This window comes from Corvus cornix, chromosome 4, assembly GCF_000738735.6.
Source record: "Corvus cornix cornix isolate S_Up_H32 chromosome 4, ASM73873v5, whole genome shotgun sequence".
NCBI lineage: Eukaryota > Metazoa > Chordata > Aves > Passeriformes > Corvidae > Corvus > Corvus cornix.
The window spans coordinates 3,281,854-3,302,242 of record NC_046334.1 but is presented as its reverse complement, the minus strand read 5'-3'; the positions used below and the strand labels follow the sequence as shown (position 1 = coordinate 3,302,242).

The window sequence follows — 20,389 nt, the reverse complement described above, 5'->3', positions numbered from 1 at the left end:
ACATTTAATCTACGCAGGAGAAAGAATAATTGCTTTGGATATAGGGGCATACCTGAAAAAAACATTTTGTCTAGCCTTCAAACAAAGGACAAGAAAGCTTAATTTGTCTTTATGCACTCTCTTAGCAGAGCTGACACAGAGAGGGCAAGAGAAAAAACAAAGAAAACCTTCAGCTTTTTCTGCAAAGTGTTTTGCTGGTGGAGAACAGGTAACCCAGTTTTCTGTTGAAGTGTCAATAAAGTATCAGGCTGAAGCCCAGTTATGTGCTCCTTAAGTTTTTCAGTGTCCAATAGAAGAAAAAGGTTCAGGAGCCACAACTTCATCTTATGTTGTCCAAACTAGGTATCTGAATCTGAGGTCCAGTAAAGAATCCTAAAAATATAAAGAGTCACTTCAGAAAACATTGCTCATATGATTTCAATCAAAAGTTTTATCATCAGGACACACTGTTTTAAATGTCACTGGGTCTTCCTTTAGAGTTGTTTTTTTTATCACATACAATAATGATCTTGATGATGGTGCAATTACATATTTTCAAGTAATTAGGCTCTTTCATCTAAGTAAATAATTTGTACACCCAAGAGATTTAAGAAATATTTCTAACTTCCTTCACCAACTTCTCACTTCTTGGAGGCTGAGGTAGCAGCTAATGAGAATTGAGCTAATTATGGCAAGGTAACATGAAGGCTATAAATACTTGATGCCAATAGTACTTAATAAAGCAAAGCAATTAGCATGCTGTTTTCATGATTCTGTCTGAAAATCTGCATTATTAGCTCTTAATTAAACTGTACTTAGATGAAAGAGGTTACTATTACTAAACAGCTAAATGATCTTGTTATTTTGCAGTTAGCAGAAATAAATTACTGCATTTCTCTTAATTAAAGGTCAAAAAAATCCCAGGTCAGTTGAAAGAGAACTAATAAAACACTCTACTGCTACCTATTTTTCCTTGGATTTTGGTCAGACAGGATTCAATAGAAATCTTGTCAGTTACATTTTTACCTAACACTTCACCTGCTTATGTAACCCCAAGTATTAAGAGGTGAGGTCTCAGAGTGAAACCACAGTAGCTCTAAATTGCATTTAGAATCTCCATATTCATAAGTTCTTGTGATCTGGTGATGGTCAGTACAGAGGGAATGTGAGGTTTGTTAGCCCCAGTGGAAGCATTCCAGTAGCTGAGCTGCAGTCACACACAGCCCCACAGCTGCCTCAGCTCTGAGCACGACAGGCCATCCCTCAGATGCTGTTCCAGGTCACTTCTGGGCCACTCTGCTATGCCTGCTTAGTCTGGCTTGTCTCCATTGTATCCCACCAGCAGCAGATAAATTCTAAGGGTTGTTCATTGATTCGTGGTGACACTTGTCTGGCTCCCAAGAAATGTTAGGCATTACACCTCTGCACCCTTCATTAGACAACCCACACTTCTACAGCTTCACATCCTGTCTGGAAGGGTGCAGAGTGTTCTGTCACAGATAACACAGTGGCATGGCTGCTCCGTCTAACGGGGCATGTATTTTATAGTCACCCAGCTCAGAAAGGACAGAGGTTACGATCCGAGCTCCCGGCTCCACATTCATTATCAACAGCACATTTGCTCCTTATTTAATGCTTCCTCACACGCCAGCTCCAGCTGTAGCTCCTGCTGCAGCCAGGAGGCAGATCTGGCTGCAGGACAAGGGGGGCTGCGGCGCATCCTGATTCCTGAGCTGGGCCCTCTCACCCTGCCACTGGCAGTGTGTGGCTCTGCACAGCCCTGCACGCTGGAAATACCTGCAAGGCTCAACTCTGGAAGAAGGGCAAGGCCTCATCTCTGAGCAGCAGAGAGCTCGGGGCTCAGCTGATGTGCAGGCAGCTGCAGCTGGGGCACTGCACTGGCTCTGGGCTGAGGAGCTTGTCCGTGGCCATGTGACTCTGCCCAAAACACTGATGTTTTTAGAGGTGCAATTTCAGGTCTACTTATACACCACGGCTTGTGTACAAAAGATGACATTCTGTAAAACCTAGTTTATCACAAATTTGATTCCCAAACTGCTATTCCCAAGGTGCAACAGCCTGCAGCTCCTTTCATGCTGCTGCCTACGACCGGCTCTCCGCATCAGGTCTCCAAAGCACCCCCTCCCTTCCCTTCCCGCTCTGCCCCACACGCCCTATCCAGATAAGAAAGGAATAGTAACCTCATTCCAACTCCCTGCCAAAGGCAGGAACACCTTTCACTAGACCAGGTTGCTCCAACCTGGCCTTGAACACTTGAAAGGGGGGAGACTGCCACAGCTTCTCTGGACAGCCTGTAGCAGTGCCTCACCACCCTCACTGTAAAAAACCCTCCTTCCTGGTGTCCAATATAAATCTACCCTCCTTCAATTTAATTCCTGGACTGACAGAGGCAAACAGGAAAGTTAAAAAAAAATTCAATTTCTTTAGGTAATGAAAGTAAAAATGTGGTGTCAGTGCTACATATATCAAATTCCAAGAGTGTGAATACAGCCTTCTGGAAAAACTTCAGCCTTACTCTTATTTTCAGTGCCAATATTCTCTGGACCTCAAAGCTTGAGCCTGGACAAACTAAGACCCATCTACTCCCAAAATGCCTACAAGGTTGTGCTTCCTGCTCAGAAAAAAATTTAAATAAACAAGATTTCGAAGTCTGGTCTATATCATTATCTAAATGATCAGAGCTCAAGAGCAGGTCAAATTTATCTATTTTTCCAGCGCACACAAAATTCAAAGCATTTAAATTTGGGCAGTGTTTTCCCACAGAGTAACACTGGCCACAATTACAACACAAATCTGTTACATGATTACAGAAAAACTCAACCCCACAGACTAAGGTATAACAAGCTACTATTTAGTAGTACTTTGAAAGAAGCATTGGAGACTACAAGCTGTGCCTAAAATGCTGATACCAATCAAAGAGAAACACCTTGGGGTTTGTTCCCCTCTCAGCTGATACTTCCCCCGGCCCAAGTAAGACTAAAGCACAGTATTTGTGTTAATGCTGAGTTTCACATACCAGAGAACAAAGAAAGTGCAAATGAATGAAGACTCAAAGCCTGTAATCTAGATAAAAACCAAAATAAACTGGTTGCTCTCCCTGCTTAGAAAAGCACAAAGAAATTACCGCATCACTGGCATATTAAATAAAGATTACTCCACGGGCTGGGCAATGTGCCAATGTCACAGTCCATTCACAAATGCTTCTTAGGTGGGGTTTTTTTTTTTTTCCTAATAGAGCCAAAGAGATTCCTCTGCTTCTCCTAACACTCTATCTGAATAAAAAAATAGCTATCTACCTCTGTCCCTATGTTTCGGGCGAGCTGAGGAAAACTAAAGCTCTTTTTCTATGTTTCACCTTTACTGACAGAAAAAAAAAATCTTTAACCAAAACCCTTTCATTTTCTCCCTCTGTCTGAAAGCTCCAGGTAAGACACAGCTGGGAATTCAGTCTGCAGCTTGCTCACCAGCCAAGGGTCACAAGTTATGGATTTTTCCTTCTCTTTACGAGTAGTTCTAAAGTTGCTGAATGAAATTCCCCAGCTACATCAGCATTGGTATCAAAGAAATTACAAAAAAACCCCCAAGAGAAAGTTTCCACAAAATAACAGATATAACTCTTTTCTCAAGCCATACTTTCGTGATTATATATAGACAACACAGAAATTACAAAAAACTTATTTCAAGTGAGTAAGAACTTTGACAGTTTAATTGGCTCCCACAAAGCATCAAGTCTAAGGGATATAACTGAGCAGAAATCCCAAAGACTCTAGTGAAAAAGGGGGGGGAAATGATTTTTTTTTTTGGAAGTGTTAATACACACCTTACCTGTTTTCCTGAGTACCTGCATTTCTAAAAGACAAGCTTATAAAAATTAGGTGTGCCCAGATAAACGTCCCAGCTGCCAAAGTCTACACTTGCAGCCTCAAACCAAAATGCAGGATTCCAGCTGAGCTCTGCATTTGATTTATTGTAAGAGATTGAGAACATATCTTAATACAAATCTCCTGCCAGTATTATATTCCTTCCAATAGCACATTTCATACTCTTTTGCCAAATCTGATTTTTAAAGACTTACATAATCCTTTTACTTCCTTTTCGATATTAGCCTCTATTCTGCGGCTTTTATTGGCTATTCAGCCTACACTTAAATATGTCTGTGCCTTACATTAAATATTTTTATCCATCCTCACTGTTTATACCCTGCAGACATCTGCAGCCTATGGCTTTCTGCTTTGGTCATCATTACTTACCGAATTCTTTAGTTTTCATTTTTTCACATTTTGCTCAGATATTACCTCACTATTCTGGTATCTCTAAGCACTCTCCAAATATTTCTAATCAAGTTGCGCAGAACTGAGCACAATACTCTAGAAACCTCCTCAGTCAGTAAGATACACTTCACTGATGTAAAATATTTTTCATAGTCTGTTTGGATTTAAAACCAGTTTACATTACAAACCGAGATACATTTTAGTATTCACCTTGTTTTAAGATATCCTCAGGATGACCATTTTCAACATTTCTATTACCTTTAACAATGGCAGTGGGAAAGGACAAGGGATAAGAGGAACATCTTGCAGCGTAAAATAACATTTTTTATATAAATGCAAAATTGATTTTCAGCCTCCTTTTGAGTGCGATTAGCATTCTATCAAAGACAACTCTGAGGTATCTTTAGCCCAAGTCCACTTAAGATGGAAAAGACACTTGGCTTACTCCCAGAATTGTTAACACTAAAGGGCAAGTAAATGGGAGCTTGAGGAAGAGCTGTGGCTTATTAGTTCCACAAAAATGCAACCAGTGCTCCCAAACCAAACCTGTCACCTCTGCACAGCGTGGCAGGGCCTTTGTCGTGTGGATTTACTGACTTGGGTTGGAATAATTGTGGGGAGACTTCGTCTGCACAGTTGCAGACTTTTTTGTTTGTCCTCTCCACTATTTCTATTTTCAAATGCATTACAGTATAATTTTTGCAATATAAAATGGTTTTAAATTTAATTTATTACTTATCTCAGATATGAAGCTACATTTTAAGGAGCAACACTAACTCATCTCCAGGACTGCAAAGTCACTCCTAAAGAGTAACTACTTGAAAAAATTGGTCGTAAGGTTTTTATGGTCTGTGCACAGAAAAAGAAACTGGAATTAGAAATAGACAGGCAATTGTTATTCCATGAGGGGCTACACATAAACTGGAAACCAACAGCTTTTCCTTTACTTGGTTTTGTAAGCATAATTACCAAGAATCAGTTATGTCACTGCACTGACCTTCCAGACCAAACAGGAGAAGAAAGGACACTTCCCATGCTGCTGTACTGTAAAAGAAACAAATGAATGAAGAGTCCCGCTTCCACTCTCATTTTTCTCTTCTTGCCAGACTGAGCCCTCTTGATGTGACTGAAGAGCAGGAAGGAGGAAGGCTCACTTTTGGTATTATGTTTTACAGTTAATGGCTTTGAATTCTAGATCTGTCTGCAGTTTGGTTTTTATTTGTCGGGTGTGAAAATTTTATTCAGTTCTGTTAGCAGGAGGAAGTGGATGGCTAACTTGCCACCTGAAAAAGCCCAGAATAAATCTTGCAGCAGCCCCTCCCTCGTACGCTGATGATGAATCTGTGCAGCTCTGTGGGAAGCTGTATTGCATTATTATTGTTTGTATTACTGAGGTGCTTGCTGAACAAAAGGAGCCTCTGACCAAGAGAGCTTGCAATCCAAGGAAAGAGAGGGACTGACAATAGCAGCTTTTGTTTTCATGGCCAGATGGATCGACCCAAACACTGCAGAGTTTAGGTTATGCTGACAACATTCAAAGTGTGCAGAATCACATGCATTTTTTATCATACCCATGCAAATACCCACCTACATTCCTAAAGTGTATACTTTTTAGTAGACAGAGGAAGATAGAGCTTGCTAACCATGTGGCTGTGAACCAAAAATTATCTCAGTGCAAGCTGGCACACTGGGTGGACCTAAGCATTTGTGAGGATTTCTTTGGATGGGAAGCCTTATGCTCAAGAGTCAAGATATCTCTGCATAATAAATTAAGTCAAGGGAAAAAAGCAGGAACAGCATTACCAAATATTCAGTTAGTCCACTTGTCAGGTGAGCGTCATTCCTTACATTTTAAATAAAAGAGCCCTTAAATCACAGAACTCCATTGAGAAAAAGAAGACACCATCGTTACATTAAACCTAAGGATAGTAAAACAAAGTATTCACCACCACAGAGAAATGTGGGGAATTTAGAAATGAAAACAAATTACTCCAATTTTCTGGAAAGATGCAGATGACTGAACTCACAGCGCACATCCCTTACTTGGGAAAGCACCAGCAGATCTACAGAAGCTGTGATTTCCTTACTTTGGTTCTATCCTGAAGACAACCAAGGAAGTGTATAACCAACAGTCACATCTGATGCTGGGGTACAAGAGCTTGAAGCAAATCAGCCTCACTGCCCTCAAAGATCTCAAATCTTTGACGGCAATGAGGCTGATTTACCACGCCAAGATAGGATTTACCATGCCAAGAAACAGTTTCTGCAGTCTCTCTGACCACAAAACTCTGCAACTGAAATGCATTTTTCTTCTCTTAGCTCCCTGCCACAGAATTGGTAACAGAAGGAGATGGTGCAATCCTTGAAATATCACTGTCTCAAGACTTAAGTCTGCATGAAATATTTTTAGGTTTCCATGTACAGCGTCAGAACATTAAAAACCAAACCAAACAAAAATCCCCATCAGATTCAGTTACTCCAGTATTGCAAAACTAAACAGAGGGAAAAAAAATTCCAAAAATTCATTTTCCAAAGAAAACCAAATACAAAATACCTGACAAAACAAATAAGAATTTCAGCAAAAGCAGAACTAACGCAAAACACTGAATTTACAGGAACGAAGGCTGCAATACCAAAACCACATGCACGGTTTTTGTCATCATCCATGGATAAACTGCTAAATTAAACTTAGCACCATGCTTATTCCATGGATTTGGTTGTGTCCAGCTCACACAGGTGCAAAACAGGAAGAAGAGGCCCATAAGGAAGTCCCGGCATTACTCTGGCAGCCCCAGAAGAGTCGTACTCAGAGTAGAGCCAGCTCCTCTGCGGCCCTGTGGCCCCTCTGCAGTCCTCCTGCTCTGGGGAAGCATTTTTATCCTGCTTTCCATTTCAAACATCAGTGAGATTTTAACAAAAAGATCTGGGCTCTATTGAGCAGCAGTTGTATCAATCTTACTAGACTAAACTTCACAGAGGTTGGCACATAAGCCAAATGGCTTTTAGAAGTTAGATGTTATGGTGGCTGAGTGGTAGAGCCTACTGTACGCTGGCAGCAGCCCATAAATATGTAAGACGATTTTTATAACTAGTTTTAAAGTTGTATTTTAGTCCTGAAATCTAATTCTAATTCTCTACTGTCTCAGAGTGTGCGACATTCCACACTACTACAGCTGACACAATACGCTCAAGTAAATCAGTCTTCCTAGGGCATCAGACAGCTACAGAGGCACCCCAGAGAGTAATATTCCTTTTCCTTGACACTTCTGAAGAACTGAACACACTTTTTACCTGCTATTTCCAACAAGTCAATATGAAATACCTTAGAAGCTTCAGGCCAAATTAAGAAAGAATGTATGTACACACACAGCAGATACATTCCACAATGGAATACTGGTATTATGGCTAATGATTTAGCACGACAGAAGTTCATAATCATTAATTTCTTATGTAATTTGAAGATGTGATCTAAAAGATTTTTTGAATCTCCCCAAAGGAAAGATTCATGGCTCAGTGCAACCAAACAGCTGTGAGTATCTCTGGTGGTTCTGCAGCTGACACATTCGATGACACATCTGTCATTTCTTTTCTGATAACCTTCTACGTGATCCTACAGATAAAGAAGCAATTAACTTACAGAATTAGACTTCTTCCTGTGACAGGGACCATCCTTTGTCTTGACAGTTCAGGCTTTCTGCACCTTTTAGCCCTTCTGCCTTAACAAAATTTATATATAAAATTCTCTTCTGAGGCAAATATTTAGGTCATTCCTATGCAAGAAAAACTCAGCAGCCCCATGACTGGATTTTTAAAATTTATAGCCAAGTGATCTGCTTTGCCTTGGGAAGTCCTGGTTTCTTTCCATGTATGCTGCACAGGGTGAAAAGACACTTAATGGGTTTTAAACAACTGCAATAATTTAAGAAGTGCTGACTAATGTGGATGAATTTAATATAGGGAATAAACAATTAGCTCTTAGTGGAGAAATCTATTAAACAGAACTATATTAAACAAAAGGTTAGGCCACCAATGTTACTAAGAAAGTAAGAAGTGACAGCATTGGCTATGGAAAATGGAAGAGGACTGATCTGACCAAATACAAATGTTTATATTTGATCTTAGTCACTCTGAAAACAGTTTATAAACACCAGTCACACGCTTTTAAGGTGCGATTCACTTAACCAGTGCCTGCCTGAAGATGAGCTCTTTTTCTATGTTTATGTCTACTGCGGGAAGTTAGAGGAGTAGCTCCATTAGAGGTGTCTGCCTTATAAACCTCAACACCCAGGCAAGATGAGAGACTGTGTAAATGATGGAGACTGAAGTGCTATGAATCGATTCCTTTTGGCTAAACCCTCTCCATTACCAGAACAATGTTAGGCACAGAAGATGCACAGAGAGTGCAGCTCTTTCTTTTCTCCAGCTCTCCAATGATTAATGCTGGAAGGCTGCAGCCGGAATCTTGTACTGCCCACTGCAATGCACGTATACACTGACAGATGCATTGCCCAAGCACTCCCAAACCAGAATGATAAACAAAGATCTACTATCCCCCTCCAGTAATGGATATGGTTAATATGAAGCTTTTTCCTTGGCAATTACAAAGAATAACTACAAGTGTAGAAAAGGTTAGGTTTACCTGAAGAAAGAGAAGAGAACCCCATCTTGACTTCAGTACAAAGTGTCTCTTTTGGAAAGCACACAAAGGACCAGACAGTCAAGAGGAGCTCGCACAGCTACTTATTAGGGAAAAATAATTTGGCAGTGTTCTAATTTTTCACTTGGAGAAATTGATTAACTCTCAAGGAACTACAGAAAGTGCATGTATTGGGGAAATAAAGGGAAAGGTAGATGGCCTAGACCACCAGCACTGAACAAACTGTCATCAGGAAAAAAAAAAAATCACACTTAATTTCCCCCCTTTTATCATCTGCTTCTCCCTTGAAAAATCTCACGCTTTATAGTAATAAGAATTTCACAAAGAGTAACTGTAGCAAAAAGAGATGTTAAATTAGTAGACTGTCAGCCAGGGCAATCATGGTCTATTAAGATAAACTTACGCCGTGGATATCTAGATAGATTACTCTCTGTATGTCCATTTAAATGAATTATTTGCACTGCACAGGCTCTTAAGTCTTTCTAAAAGACATGAGGAAAATAAAATATAATATTGTCACAGCATAATGGTCCCTCCTGCCTGACAGACAACAGGAGAGAAAAAACTTACTAAAATATGAATGTTGAGTTTGTTATTACCAAGCTTATTTTCAAAGTGGGAGGCAATTAGACGATGGAAACATTCTCTTCCATTATTTCTATTATACCAGAGGAAGATAAAGTAAACAAATATGAAGATGGATGGTTATTGTTGATGCACAGTGACAGCCACTCAGCATCTTACATGGAAGAACTATTTTCTATCAGCCTAGACGTTACACAGAGACGGGCAAATCTGCAACACGTACTCTAAAAATCTGAACCACTGTTTCAAGTAGCTCGGGTCCTTTTTTTTTTAATTGAAGAAGCTGTGGTGAAACTAGAATAAACTTAATCTGTTGTTTAACAAAACAAAGCATTTACAGGAGTATTTAGGTTGATACACTATGTTTGTAAAAGATTTTCAGAAGGGCTCTTTATACTTGCGCTCCTGACACTAAAGGTACTCAAGCTGAAGTACCACCACTTTGCCTCCTCTCTAGAGGTACAGAAGACACTCATTTTAGAGGGCCTGCTTTTAATTTGACCTCTTCTGAGGTCAATATATAATACTGATAAAAAATGACCATTAAACCTTGTAATAGCAATTTTCGAAGTGCTCAACTCCACTTGACACACTGTAAAGGAGAGAGAAGTTAAGCCTTAATGAGTTAAGCCTCCAAATATTAACTATTCTGGCCACTTTGCAAATCTACTTAAGATATCTAAAGAAGAAATTCCTTTGAAACCACAATCTTACATGCAGTCAGAATCTCTCTCCTTGGAGACAGTCAAAAGGCACCTGGCCATGATCCAGCTTGAGCAGGGGATTTGGACCAGATGACCACCTGATTTTTGCTATTGGTTGTGCATTAACCCTCCAGCTTCTGAACTCGGTCCTACCCACACAGCATCAGAACCAACCCTAAAGGTCTTCTGGCTGTTGGGAGGTTCCTTAAGGTTTAGACTGATTTGCATTGATAGAATATAGATAGAAACATTCACCCTACTCTCCTCCAGCTCACAGCTCTACCAGACGTGAGTATATCCAGAGAATATTAACTAGGAGACATGTCAAACAAAATTAAACCATAGGAGAGCATCCTGCTCAATTCTATATTGCCCGTATTTAAAATGTAAGCTTAGTGGAAATGAGCTAATCTTGAGCACTGAAATTATACAAAGTCTACATTTAGAACCTCTTTTCACACTCGCAGCACCCAATTCTCCGTCACAGTCACTGCAGCAGAACTCAGTAAAACTCCTGTTTAATGAGATGTCATTTATCTGCAAATACACTTTACAATAATGTATTTCCAACTACTGCAAATTGACTTTGTTTCATTCCTTCCACATGTCATTGTGCCACAGAGGATAACTCCTTTGATATTAATAGTAATGAAGATACATTGCATCTGACAGCCCTAACAACATGTTTAATACACCATTTTAACTATAAGTAGATGAAGAATCAGAAGGGAACACTTTTTTCAGATTCCATTGTTTCAGAACACAGATCTGTACAAATGAAATTATGCTACTTAAAAGTTATTTCCACTTGGATATTACTTCTATTTAATATGACAGTTCTATTTTGGGAAGATTACTTTCTGACATACTGCAAATTATTTTCCCCAAACGATACGGTTTATCCTTCTGTATCTGCTGTAATCAAATTTGTCTCAATAGTCTCCTGTTTCTGGTATGTAACTCTGGCAATTAAACATCCTAACTTATGTTAAAATCACAATCCTAAGGTGTCACTTGCAAAGAGAAACAATACAAAACATGCTGTCTCCAACTGCTATTGTACAACACGGCGATGGATTTATTCAGGCTCTATTTCACCCACTTTGTTACCAGAAAGTGCTGCTTCTGCACAACAACGCAGGTTCTGCCAGTGATGTTGGTCAGATCTGACTTTTTTCCTGCCATCTGACTTTGCATTTAGGAGATTCTCCAAGCATGCTCACTCACCTAACTCAAACACTGCCATCGTGTTCTCCACAGGAAAACCATTTGTTGAGTTTCACCTTAATTTCTGCTCTCTCCCATGCAATTTGTTTGCCTAAGGAAAACACCTACTTAACAAGGAGGCAAATCTCATTTATAATTGCATGTACAGAGCATGTTTTGGAAAAGAGTGTATGCTGCAAATCCATGGGAAATTTAAGTTTAGCTGCGGGGTCAAACCTTTTCTTTAAGGAAGCACTGTATGCAGAGTTACAGTAGCTTGACAAATACATTAACACTGAAAAAAACCCCAAAAATTTAGTTAAAAATGAAACAAAAATAACCCACTGCATGCAGCGCTGCCCTTGTCTTTGCTTCTTGCAGTTCCTCATTCCATTAACAAAGTTCTAACAAAACATTCTCCCTTATTTTTAGCACAAACAGGGCAACAACCATCATGTTACAGATTTTTACCTTCCGGACCAAATTGAGAAAGGGGACCTCCAGCTACCTGCTTTGGGACACTCCCCACAAAAAGCAAGGAAGAAATAATGTTGTTACTGCTACTGACCAACAACTATCACCTCACTTGAACAGCACAACAGAGTAGAAAAGAACCTCCAGGAATGCACAACTCCAAATGTTAAAATGGAAGCTGTCAAGTCCTTTAGTGACAGAATGAGCTTTTAAGACCAATATTAACACCAACCTTCCTTGCAAGCAAGTGCCATAAAACAGAGATGAGAGAGGTGAAATGCTGCAAGCAACTCCTGACATCCAAACCTATTTCAAACAGCCAATAACCCAGTTCACTCTTCAAAATTTATGCTGACATTTACTGTTGCTCACCACATTTACCTCCCGCTTGTAAGACTCTCAACATGTGCAATAAACATGAACAGCTCCCGGGTCCAGCCCTGAAGTTCCAACTACGAAAAACTATTCACACTTGCAGATAAAAAAACCCCACTTTGCTGTAATGACCATTAGTTTGTGCACATACTTTACCTGTACATCGTTGGTGTTCATCCTTGTTCCCTCCTTGCCAACGAAGATATCATCTATGTCAACCAGAATGTACCTATTCAAGGACAGTGAGAGCTTCTTTCCAGAGAGGAAAGAGATGGCATCTATGAAAATCAGCTTGTGCAGCCAAAAATTCAAGTTATTTCCGAAAAGGACTCGTTGAATCCCATCGTGGAGCCCCAGGTCATGAATTACTGTGGCATAGAGAGCACTTACAGCAGCAGGTGGAGAAATGTTTTCTGGTGTCTTTACTTTTGCAAATATCACTGGTTGATAAGCTGTGTGATTAATCTGGAAAACAGCCCAGTCATTTCCAAGCAAGGGCCCTTTCTCAAGCTTAGAAGATTTAGTTACATGGAGCAGTGGGGAATGAGGGTTAATGCAACAGTCCTTAATACCCAGATTGCTGTGGACATGGAAAGGAAAACCCTTCAACTGAAAGCTCTGCAAGCCGTTCTCATTGCCTTTGTGAAATCCAATCATGCCTACACCATATTCTGTACAGTACTTATCTAGAAGGCCTCTGTTCCAAGAGTCCATATTCACATACTTTAGAATATTTTCATATACTATGAGAGCATATTTGCCTTTGTTTTTGTCTATAAGCACTGGGAGGTCACCTTTCCCAGATGCAATCTCAATGTGAAACTGAAACCTGCTAGATTCCAGAATGGTTATTATATCTTGGCCTAACGTTGAGTACTGGCTTTCCACAAACACCAGCACTACAAGTTCTGTCCTCAGGGGATCAATTGGCTTCGTGGTCTTCATCTCCATCAGCTTGTATGGCAACAGTTGAGGATCACCACATTCCACTTCTGAAGAGGTTTCAGGAAGTTCATTTTCCTGTTTGTAGCCATTATACAAGTAGTAGGCCGAAATAACTATGCTCACCATACAAAAAGTGGCCAGCAAAATTACTGTTCTTTGAAAATGTCTGTGAAGTTTCAGGATAAAACTCATGGTGTTTACTTGCCTTAGATAGCTCTCAACAGCAGCATGAAAAACAAACAGATTCTCAACAACTTGTTCCAGTCCTCTGAAATATTTATGTCACCATTGCAGCACACACATCTATCTTCCACAGAGCTTTACCGAAGGTATAGTCTAGAAGAAAAGAAAATCAGAGACTTAATTGAGGCAATTGTGAAATATCAGCCACTTAAACTAATGGGGAGAAAAGAAATCACTGCCAGCCAGAGGTTTGGGGACCAACAGCTCAAAATTTTGCAATATTGTATTTCTTCCTGCTCCCAACTAGTTACCACGTGCATTTCAAGGTCTCTAAATCTCACAGGCTCCTCAACTCAGTGGATCAAATAAAGTAGGGTACACACCAGAGGCACTGAAAAGCAAGACATAAAAGCTAAGAATTTACTATGTTTTAGAAATTCTTTTTACCCAAAGATAAAAGTTAACTCCAAGTAGACAACTGCTAACAACTCAAATATTGAAGAAAATTTATAACCTTCTTCCTTCTGCCCCTAAAAAGCTGGGGGAACATGATGAAACAAATTCTATCTTGTATTAGTTTTTCAAAGAACCAAGGAGGAGTTCTTAACAAAACAGGCACATCTTAACTGTTGTATAAACATATACTAATATTCTCTGTATTATATCTACTATAGGAGTGTTTTTAAAGCAAAACTTCCTTCCTACAACATTACAGGAAAACAAAGCATTTTACTGGATTGTGTAGTTTTGCAAATTGTTAGAAGCACTTCACATGTCTTTGCATTAAAAAAACCCCACAGAATAATCAAGCTCTTAAATTTGAGAAGAGAAAGTAATAAATCAAAAGCTAAACTTAACAGGCACACCACCTAAGGATATACTTATGCTCTATCTTGTACTTAAGGAAAGAGTAATTTTTCAAGCCAGCAGTACAACTGCTGTCAAAACTCCCTAGTAAAACAACTGGATGGTGTGACAAGCATAAAATAACGATCATAATTCATAACCAAAGGTTCAAAGCAGATTTTGAAAAATGTTAAGCGTGTGAAAATCTAGAACACGCCATTGTAACCGCAGTGTAGTATGCACCCAGGCCCATCTGGAAATGGGATTAGGATAAGGTACCTGTGTGGCATTAACATGGTCATTTCCCAAATGAGAGCTTAATCCTTCCATACGTGGTTGTTTGTTTGTTTTTTTCTATCCTACATTGTAAGCAAATTTGTCTTTCACTTCAGGTTTTCAAAAAAGCTAAAAATTATGATGTACTTAATGGGACCCGTGTAATGTCCACAAATTTAATTAAATCCCGAAGACAGATCTTCCTAGTGCCATGATGAGCATAAAGTAAAAATAAATGAGAAAAATCAGATGAGGGGAAAAAGAAACTACAAGGCATCCTATTCATCAAAATCGCAAAATTCAGCATGAAGAGCAGGTGTATGTGAGCTGTCTCATTCATAGTTAAGATTCACAGCAAGATTCCTGCTGTCTGCAGAGATTCTACTCTCCTCACCTTCTACTCACAGATACCTGTTTATCAACCCCTTCTCTTCTGGAAGGACTTACACACAGCCTTGAACCTTACCTGCAGCTGCACAAGGTCCGGCTCAAAGTTTTTAGGCAGGAGACCTGCCTTTCACCCAGGCTCACTAATCAGTGTTAGACAAAAAAAACATAACCCCCAGCTTCCCGGTTTCTAGAGGCATATATCTGGAAAGAAATTAAAGAATGCATAAAGACCTGTGAAAGTACCTTTAGAAGAACTCAAAGAACATTCCTAAGTATTGAAATGTCCAACCCTTGCTGCACTAGCTCCAAGAGTATCAGTCTAGATGGCGTATTTCATATGGTAACAAGTCAGGTGACAAAGAGAAGCTCCATCCTGAATGAGTAACACCAGAGAGAGGTTTCCAGACAGATGATTTTTCATTACACACACGAAGGGCTCTCTTCATTTTGCATTTCCAATTCAGCTGCCTGAATGCCAAGAAACACATAATTTTAGTGCCTAAAATTAACACTGACTGCATTCTGTAGAAAAGCTGTACATACACCTCCTTCTTGTTGATAACCACAGTCCTGGCTGGTCTAGATATGAAAAAAATGAGAATTGACACCGACCTAAGCTCATAGCAAGGAAGGGCTGATGAGACAGAGCTGTTTGAACTGGGTATTAGAGAATGGTTGCAACCCAAGAAACATTTGCAGCAAGGACACGGTTCCTAACGCCACTCCATAGAGACAAAAATGCGGAGCCAGCCCAGAAACCTGTTTTCCTCAAGAAAAGCCCTGTCACTGTACCCTCAGCTCCTAACTGCAGGTACCCCCTGGGGCTGCAGAGTGCAGCTGTAAGGAGGAGTGGCTGGAAATGCCAAGACAGATGTGAGGTTTGACTGTGAGGAATGAGGAATTCTCTGAGACGCAGCAGGACACAGCCAGACTTGGCACACTCCCTGCTGAAGACAGTGAGGAGATGGAACAGAGCAAGGCACAAGTTTTAAATGCACACTCTCTTGTATCAGCTTGATGTTATGTAATTTTCACTTGCTTAAGGACTGGTTTGTACGGCAGGAGTCCAAAACAACATAGAAAGAAGAAAACAAAAACCATGAAGAGAACACACATTTTATAGTAACAACACAGTCTCAAAGCCTTGACAAGGTACAGCTGCTTTCCTCGAGGGACAGCAGCATTTCCCCCTGAGCAACAGGACTTGCTGGATATTCTAGTGATGTATTACAGCACCATGCTAAAATAACTCATAATGCACCCCCCCCTTGACAGTGACATCTTTGGGATGCACCACACACCACGCACTGTGGGATCTATGGAGGCCATGACAGTGACCTTTATCACATCTTTAGACCTGGATTCAGGGAAAATGGTCCTTGCTTGCTATCACTTCCTACAGTAAAACCAGACAAAAGGTGTAATTCAGAATGCACCCACAGTGAGTAAGCTGTGAGAAGCAGCATTTCAGAAGAGGACAGTACTTGTAGAGTCTTACTTTCATGACAAAGAAAGGAGAAGTCATGATAGCTTGAACATCAATAAAAAATACCCAAGTATAAGAAAAAGGCTTACAGAAAAGAAAAAAGACTCTAGAAAGTCTTCACAAGAGTACAAGCTTGTTAGTATCGTTTCAGTGAAAAAACATGAAAAAGACCCACAGATGACATGAGCAGTCTCAGCTCTTTGGTTTCAACAGTCATGTGGAGTTCAGTGACAGGGGGATATGGTCCCACCTGTTATCTCAGAGCACCTGAAAACAGGTGTCAGATACGATATGAATCCAAGGCTCCATAAAGGTGCTGCTGAAATAAATTTTACCTATTAAATAATTTGTATGGTATTTTTCCATGGTTTGAAGCAATAAAATCTGTTTGGTTTTTTATCTAGAACCTTATTGTTTTAGAAGAACCCACACTTGAGCTCCTACAACCTGCATTTATTTGATCTCCTAATCTGCATTTTCATGCCACCGTCTTAAAATTCAGACCAGAACCTTTTACCTTTGCTGTTCAAAGTAGGAGGTATCAAAATGCTCCCTTTAAGATGAAAATTAGCATCTTTGAATATTCAGAATTTGGTTTTTAACTTACAGACTCACTATGGAGAAGATCCTGCTGAGAGAAAGCTGAGTCTTGGAAGCAAGTTTTGCATTTTATTATGAACATGGACAGCAAGACTCAGTGTTCTTCCTGTCTACTGTAGAAGTGATTTCTGCAGCCCAGGACTAGTTCACATAAAAATCTTGTTGGTACAGGAAAGAAATATCACCTTATCAAGCAGAAGAGTTACCATTATGAGCAGCACCGCTGGGCAGTCGCAATTACAGGCATCTGAAGGCAACCAGCATGAAACACATGCATTTGAACAGAGTTCTTCAACTTGGATTGGTTTGGGAGTTTATAATTTGTTCTCCTTGCTCTGTTTTGGTTATTTTTAATTCACTAACAAAGCAGCACCGATGACAGAACAAATACTGTAAGGAACTCCAAAGACCTGAAGCACACCATAAGGAGCCTGGTGAGTTCCTAGCACTTGCAGCTTTCTTTAGTTTGTTGTTTCATTGGTAAGCATAACTGACCAAATTCTTGGCTTCTGTAGATCATTTCAGCATGATAACCCTAACGGAAACTCTTCCAGGAGACAACACTGGCTGGGAATACAGCCTACTAAGTTCTTCACAGGGGTTCTCAATCCAGTAAGAACACATGCTCAAGTAAGAAACTAGGTACCTGCACAGGCACATAAAATTGTGCAGAATTTTATAAAAATCTATTAAAGTTGAAGCATGAGTATCAACACAATTTTCAAAACTGCAAGAAACTTTTTTCCGCTGTGTTAAAAACTATCAAGATTAAAGCATTGGGCTAAGCTAAAATATCCATAAATAAGTGAGAAATTGTTCTCAAATCAAATTTTTCAAAACCCAGTAAGAAAAATCTGGTTTAGTCTTACTCAGGCCTGTGCTAGGATAACTGTTTACTGTGATCCTTGATTAGAAACAATAAAGTTGGGTCATACTTACATAAAAAAACCATACTGTTAAAGGGTAACAAGAATCCTTTTCATCAAGGACTACTAAAACAGAGCTAGTTCTGGATTGAGTAGTCATCAGTATTATTCAGGTATATTACATTTGTCTGGGGACATATTTTTAATAACTTTCTTCTAATAATCCCCATCACTACATTCTCATTCTGTTCTTTACCAACCTGGACGCTACCACAGTGCTAGTGACATGCTGGTGATATATTACATGAAGGATGAGTTTTAAATGAAGAGCAGATAAAAAGAGAGGCATATTGTTCAGCATATTACTACAGACATTTAAATCTCCACTGATTAAAATGCTACTTCACTGCTTTGAACATAAAGGTCTGCTCTAGCCAGTCGCTATGAAATATGACTTTAGAGGAAGTATTTGGAAGTCGTATTAGTGTTACTAAAACGGGAATCTTTGGATATACAAATGACATGGTAGGAAGCAGCAAAGTCCAACTGAACGCAACCCAACCTGGGATGAAACAGCAGTTCTCAGATTTTTAAATCAATTATGAAAATACCAAAGTAGAGACCAAACACCGAGTATCCCTACTTACAGCATTATTTTACTGACTCAAGTATTCAAGCAGCAACAGCTCAAACAAGCAAAGCCAGGCTGAAAATGAGACCTTACAACTGCATATTAAAAAGACATTTTCAACTTGTAAAGATGGTGATGTAAGATGTGAACTGTCAAGAGAAGTCTTTGGGACCCTTCAGTATCACATAACAAACCCTGGAATGTGTGAATATTGAAGGACTTACATTCTCTCCCAGCTGCTAAAAAAAAAAAAAAAAAGGCTTAGGCAGAACAACAATCCTGGTGGATAGAAATTCTTTTCCAAGTCCTTGCAGCAAGCAGTTCTCAGTTTCTATTGTACCTGTGATCTCCTTAGCTCCATGCTGCATTGCCCAATGCAGTACCTAGAGACACTTACAGGACAGGGATTCACGCACTGCACTTTGTCAATAAAAAATATTTATAGAGATTAAATATACAATATTTTAAAATAGTTTTAAAAAAGGCTTTGAAGACTTAAACAGAACACAGAAGTTTGATTTAGTCTTAAGATTACTACTTTACCTTCATACAATACTTTCTATGGAAAGATCTTAAAGCTCTTGACATCGCACAATTCTTCTGAGATAAACCCTACTATTTTCCAGCAATTGCAGAAACATCACTATCTAAACAGTAAATGACTTGCTCAAGGTCTGTGAGATAAATGTCCAGCACACTCTCTGGTCCATGCCCATACCATTACTTCCCCTCTCTTTTCTCCCACAACTGCCAAGTGTAAGGCAGAGTTCACGATACTTTCTTTCGAGAGACCTGACTGGGGATGCTGACAGTGAGAGAAACCCCACTTCTTCCACTTACCATTTTATTAATAAGAGAAAACCCCACCACACCAAAACCTGAAGAAATTATCCAGCACATCAGGTAGCGAACTGAATAATATAAAAGTTATCTGCCGTTTCCCGGGGCTTGCAAGGGACAGCTGAACCGAGCAGCAACACACACCAATTTCTGATGGGATCTGGGGAATCCAAGCAGCTATTAACTACCTGAAGTTAGGAATAATTACCGCACTAGGCTGACTAATTTTGTTCCCCAGCAGAGCCATAAAAAATTCTCGCAAACACTAGAGGGCAACAGCGTCGCGCAGAACAACTCCGCGAAAGAGGGAAAGGGAAAAGCCCAGCCACTGAAGGGCTGGTGCGGGGACCGCGCCAGGCAGATGCTGAGCGCGCCGGGAAACAAGAAAAACAAACGCAAACCCCAAGAAACATGTGAGAACAACCCCGCAAACGCTGCCCCCGCAGCGGGAGCCTCAGCGCCGGGCAGGCGCCCCGTCCCGCCGCGCTCCCGGCCCGGGCGGTGCCCGCACGGGAGCGGGAGCCTGCGAGCAGCTCGGGCACAACTTTGCCAGGGGCACGGGGCCGGCGAGCGCGGAGTTGTGCGGCTTCGCCCCGCCGGGCCCGCGGGCACCGCCCGCCCCGCTCGTTACCTCCAGGCGCGCTCCGCCGACATGTCCCCGCGCGGTGCCCGCAGATCCCGTTGCCTTCTGTGCCCTCCGCAGAGGCTCCTCCGGGAGAGCCGCCAGCACCCGGCGGGCGCGGAGCCGCCCCGGGCGCGGAGGTGCGGCGGGGCTGCCGCCGGGGGTGCAGCACCGCCCGGCAGCCTCGCCGCGCCCTCCCGGAGGAGGAGCCGCGCTCGCCGGCGAGGGGCGGGCGGGGGCTCCGCCGCGCCGCCTCCCACATCGCCCGCCCTCCACCGAGGCTCGGCCGGGCCGGGGCTGGCTCCAGCCCTGGGCCCTCAGGCTGCTCCCGCCCTCAGCGACCTGCGGGGTCCGCCCCTCACGGCACCTGCGGCGCCCCCTCCCACACGAGGGCTGCGACTCCCTCAGTTGTGGGATTCTTAATCCCTGGTC

At 41.1% G+C, this 20,389-nt stretch overlaps 1 protein-coding gene across 1 annotated transcript in view; it reads right to left on the bottom strand.

Moving 5' to 3' along the window:
- The window catches only part of LOC104693664 (N-deacetylase and N-sulfotransferase 3), a 52,782-nt gene extending 32,644 nt beyond the window's left edge, over positions 1-20,138 (bottom strand). The window contains exons 1-2 of the mRNA XM_039550835.1: positions 19,967-20,138; positions 12,429-13,553 (exon numbers count right to left, since the gene is read on the bottom strand). Coding sequence (XP_039406769.1) covers positions 12,429-13,409 — 981 coding nt within the window. The 5' untranslated portion in view covers positions 13,410-13,553; positions 19,967-20,138. The remainder of the gene's footprint in view (positions 1-12,428; positions 13,554-19,966) is intronic.
- Positions 20,139-20,389: the final 251 nt, after the last annotated feature.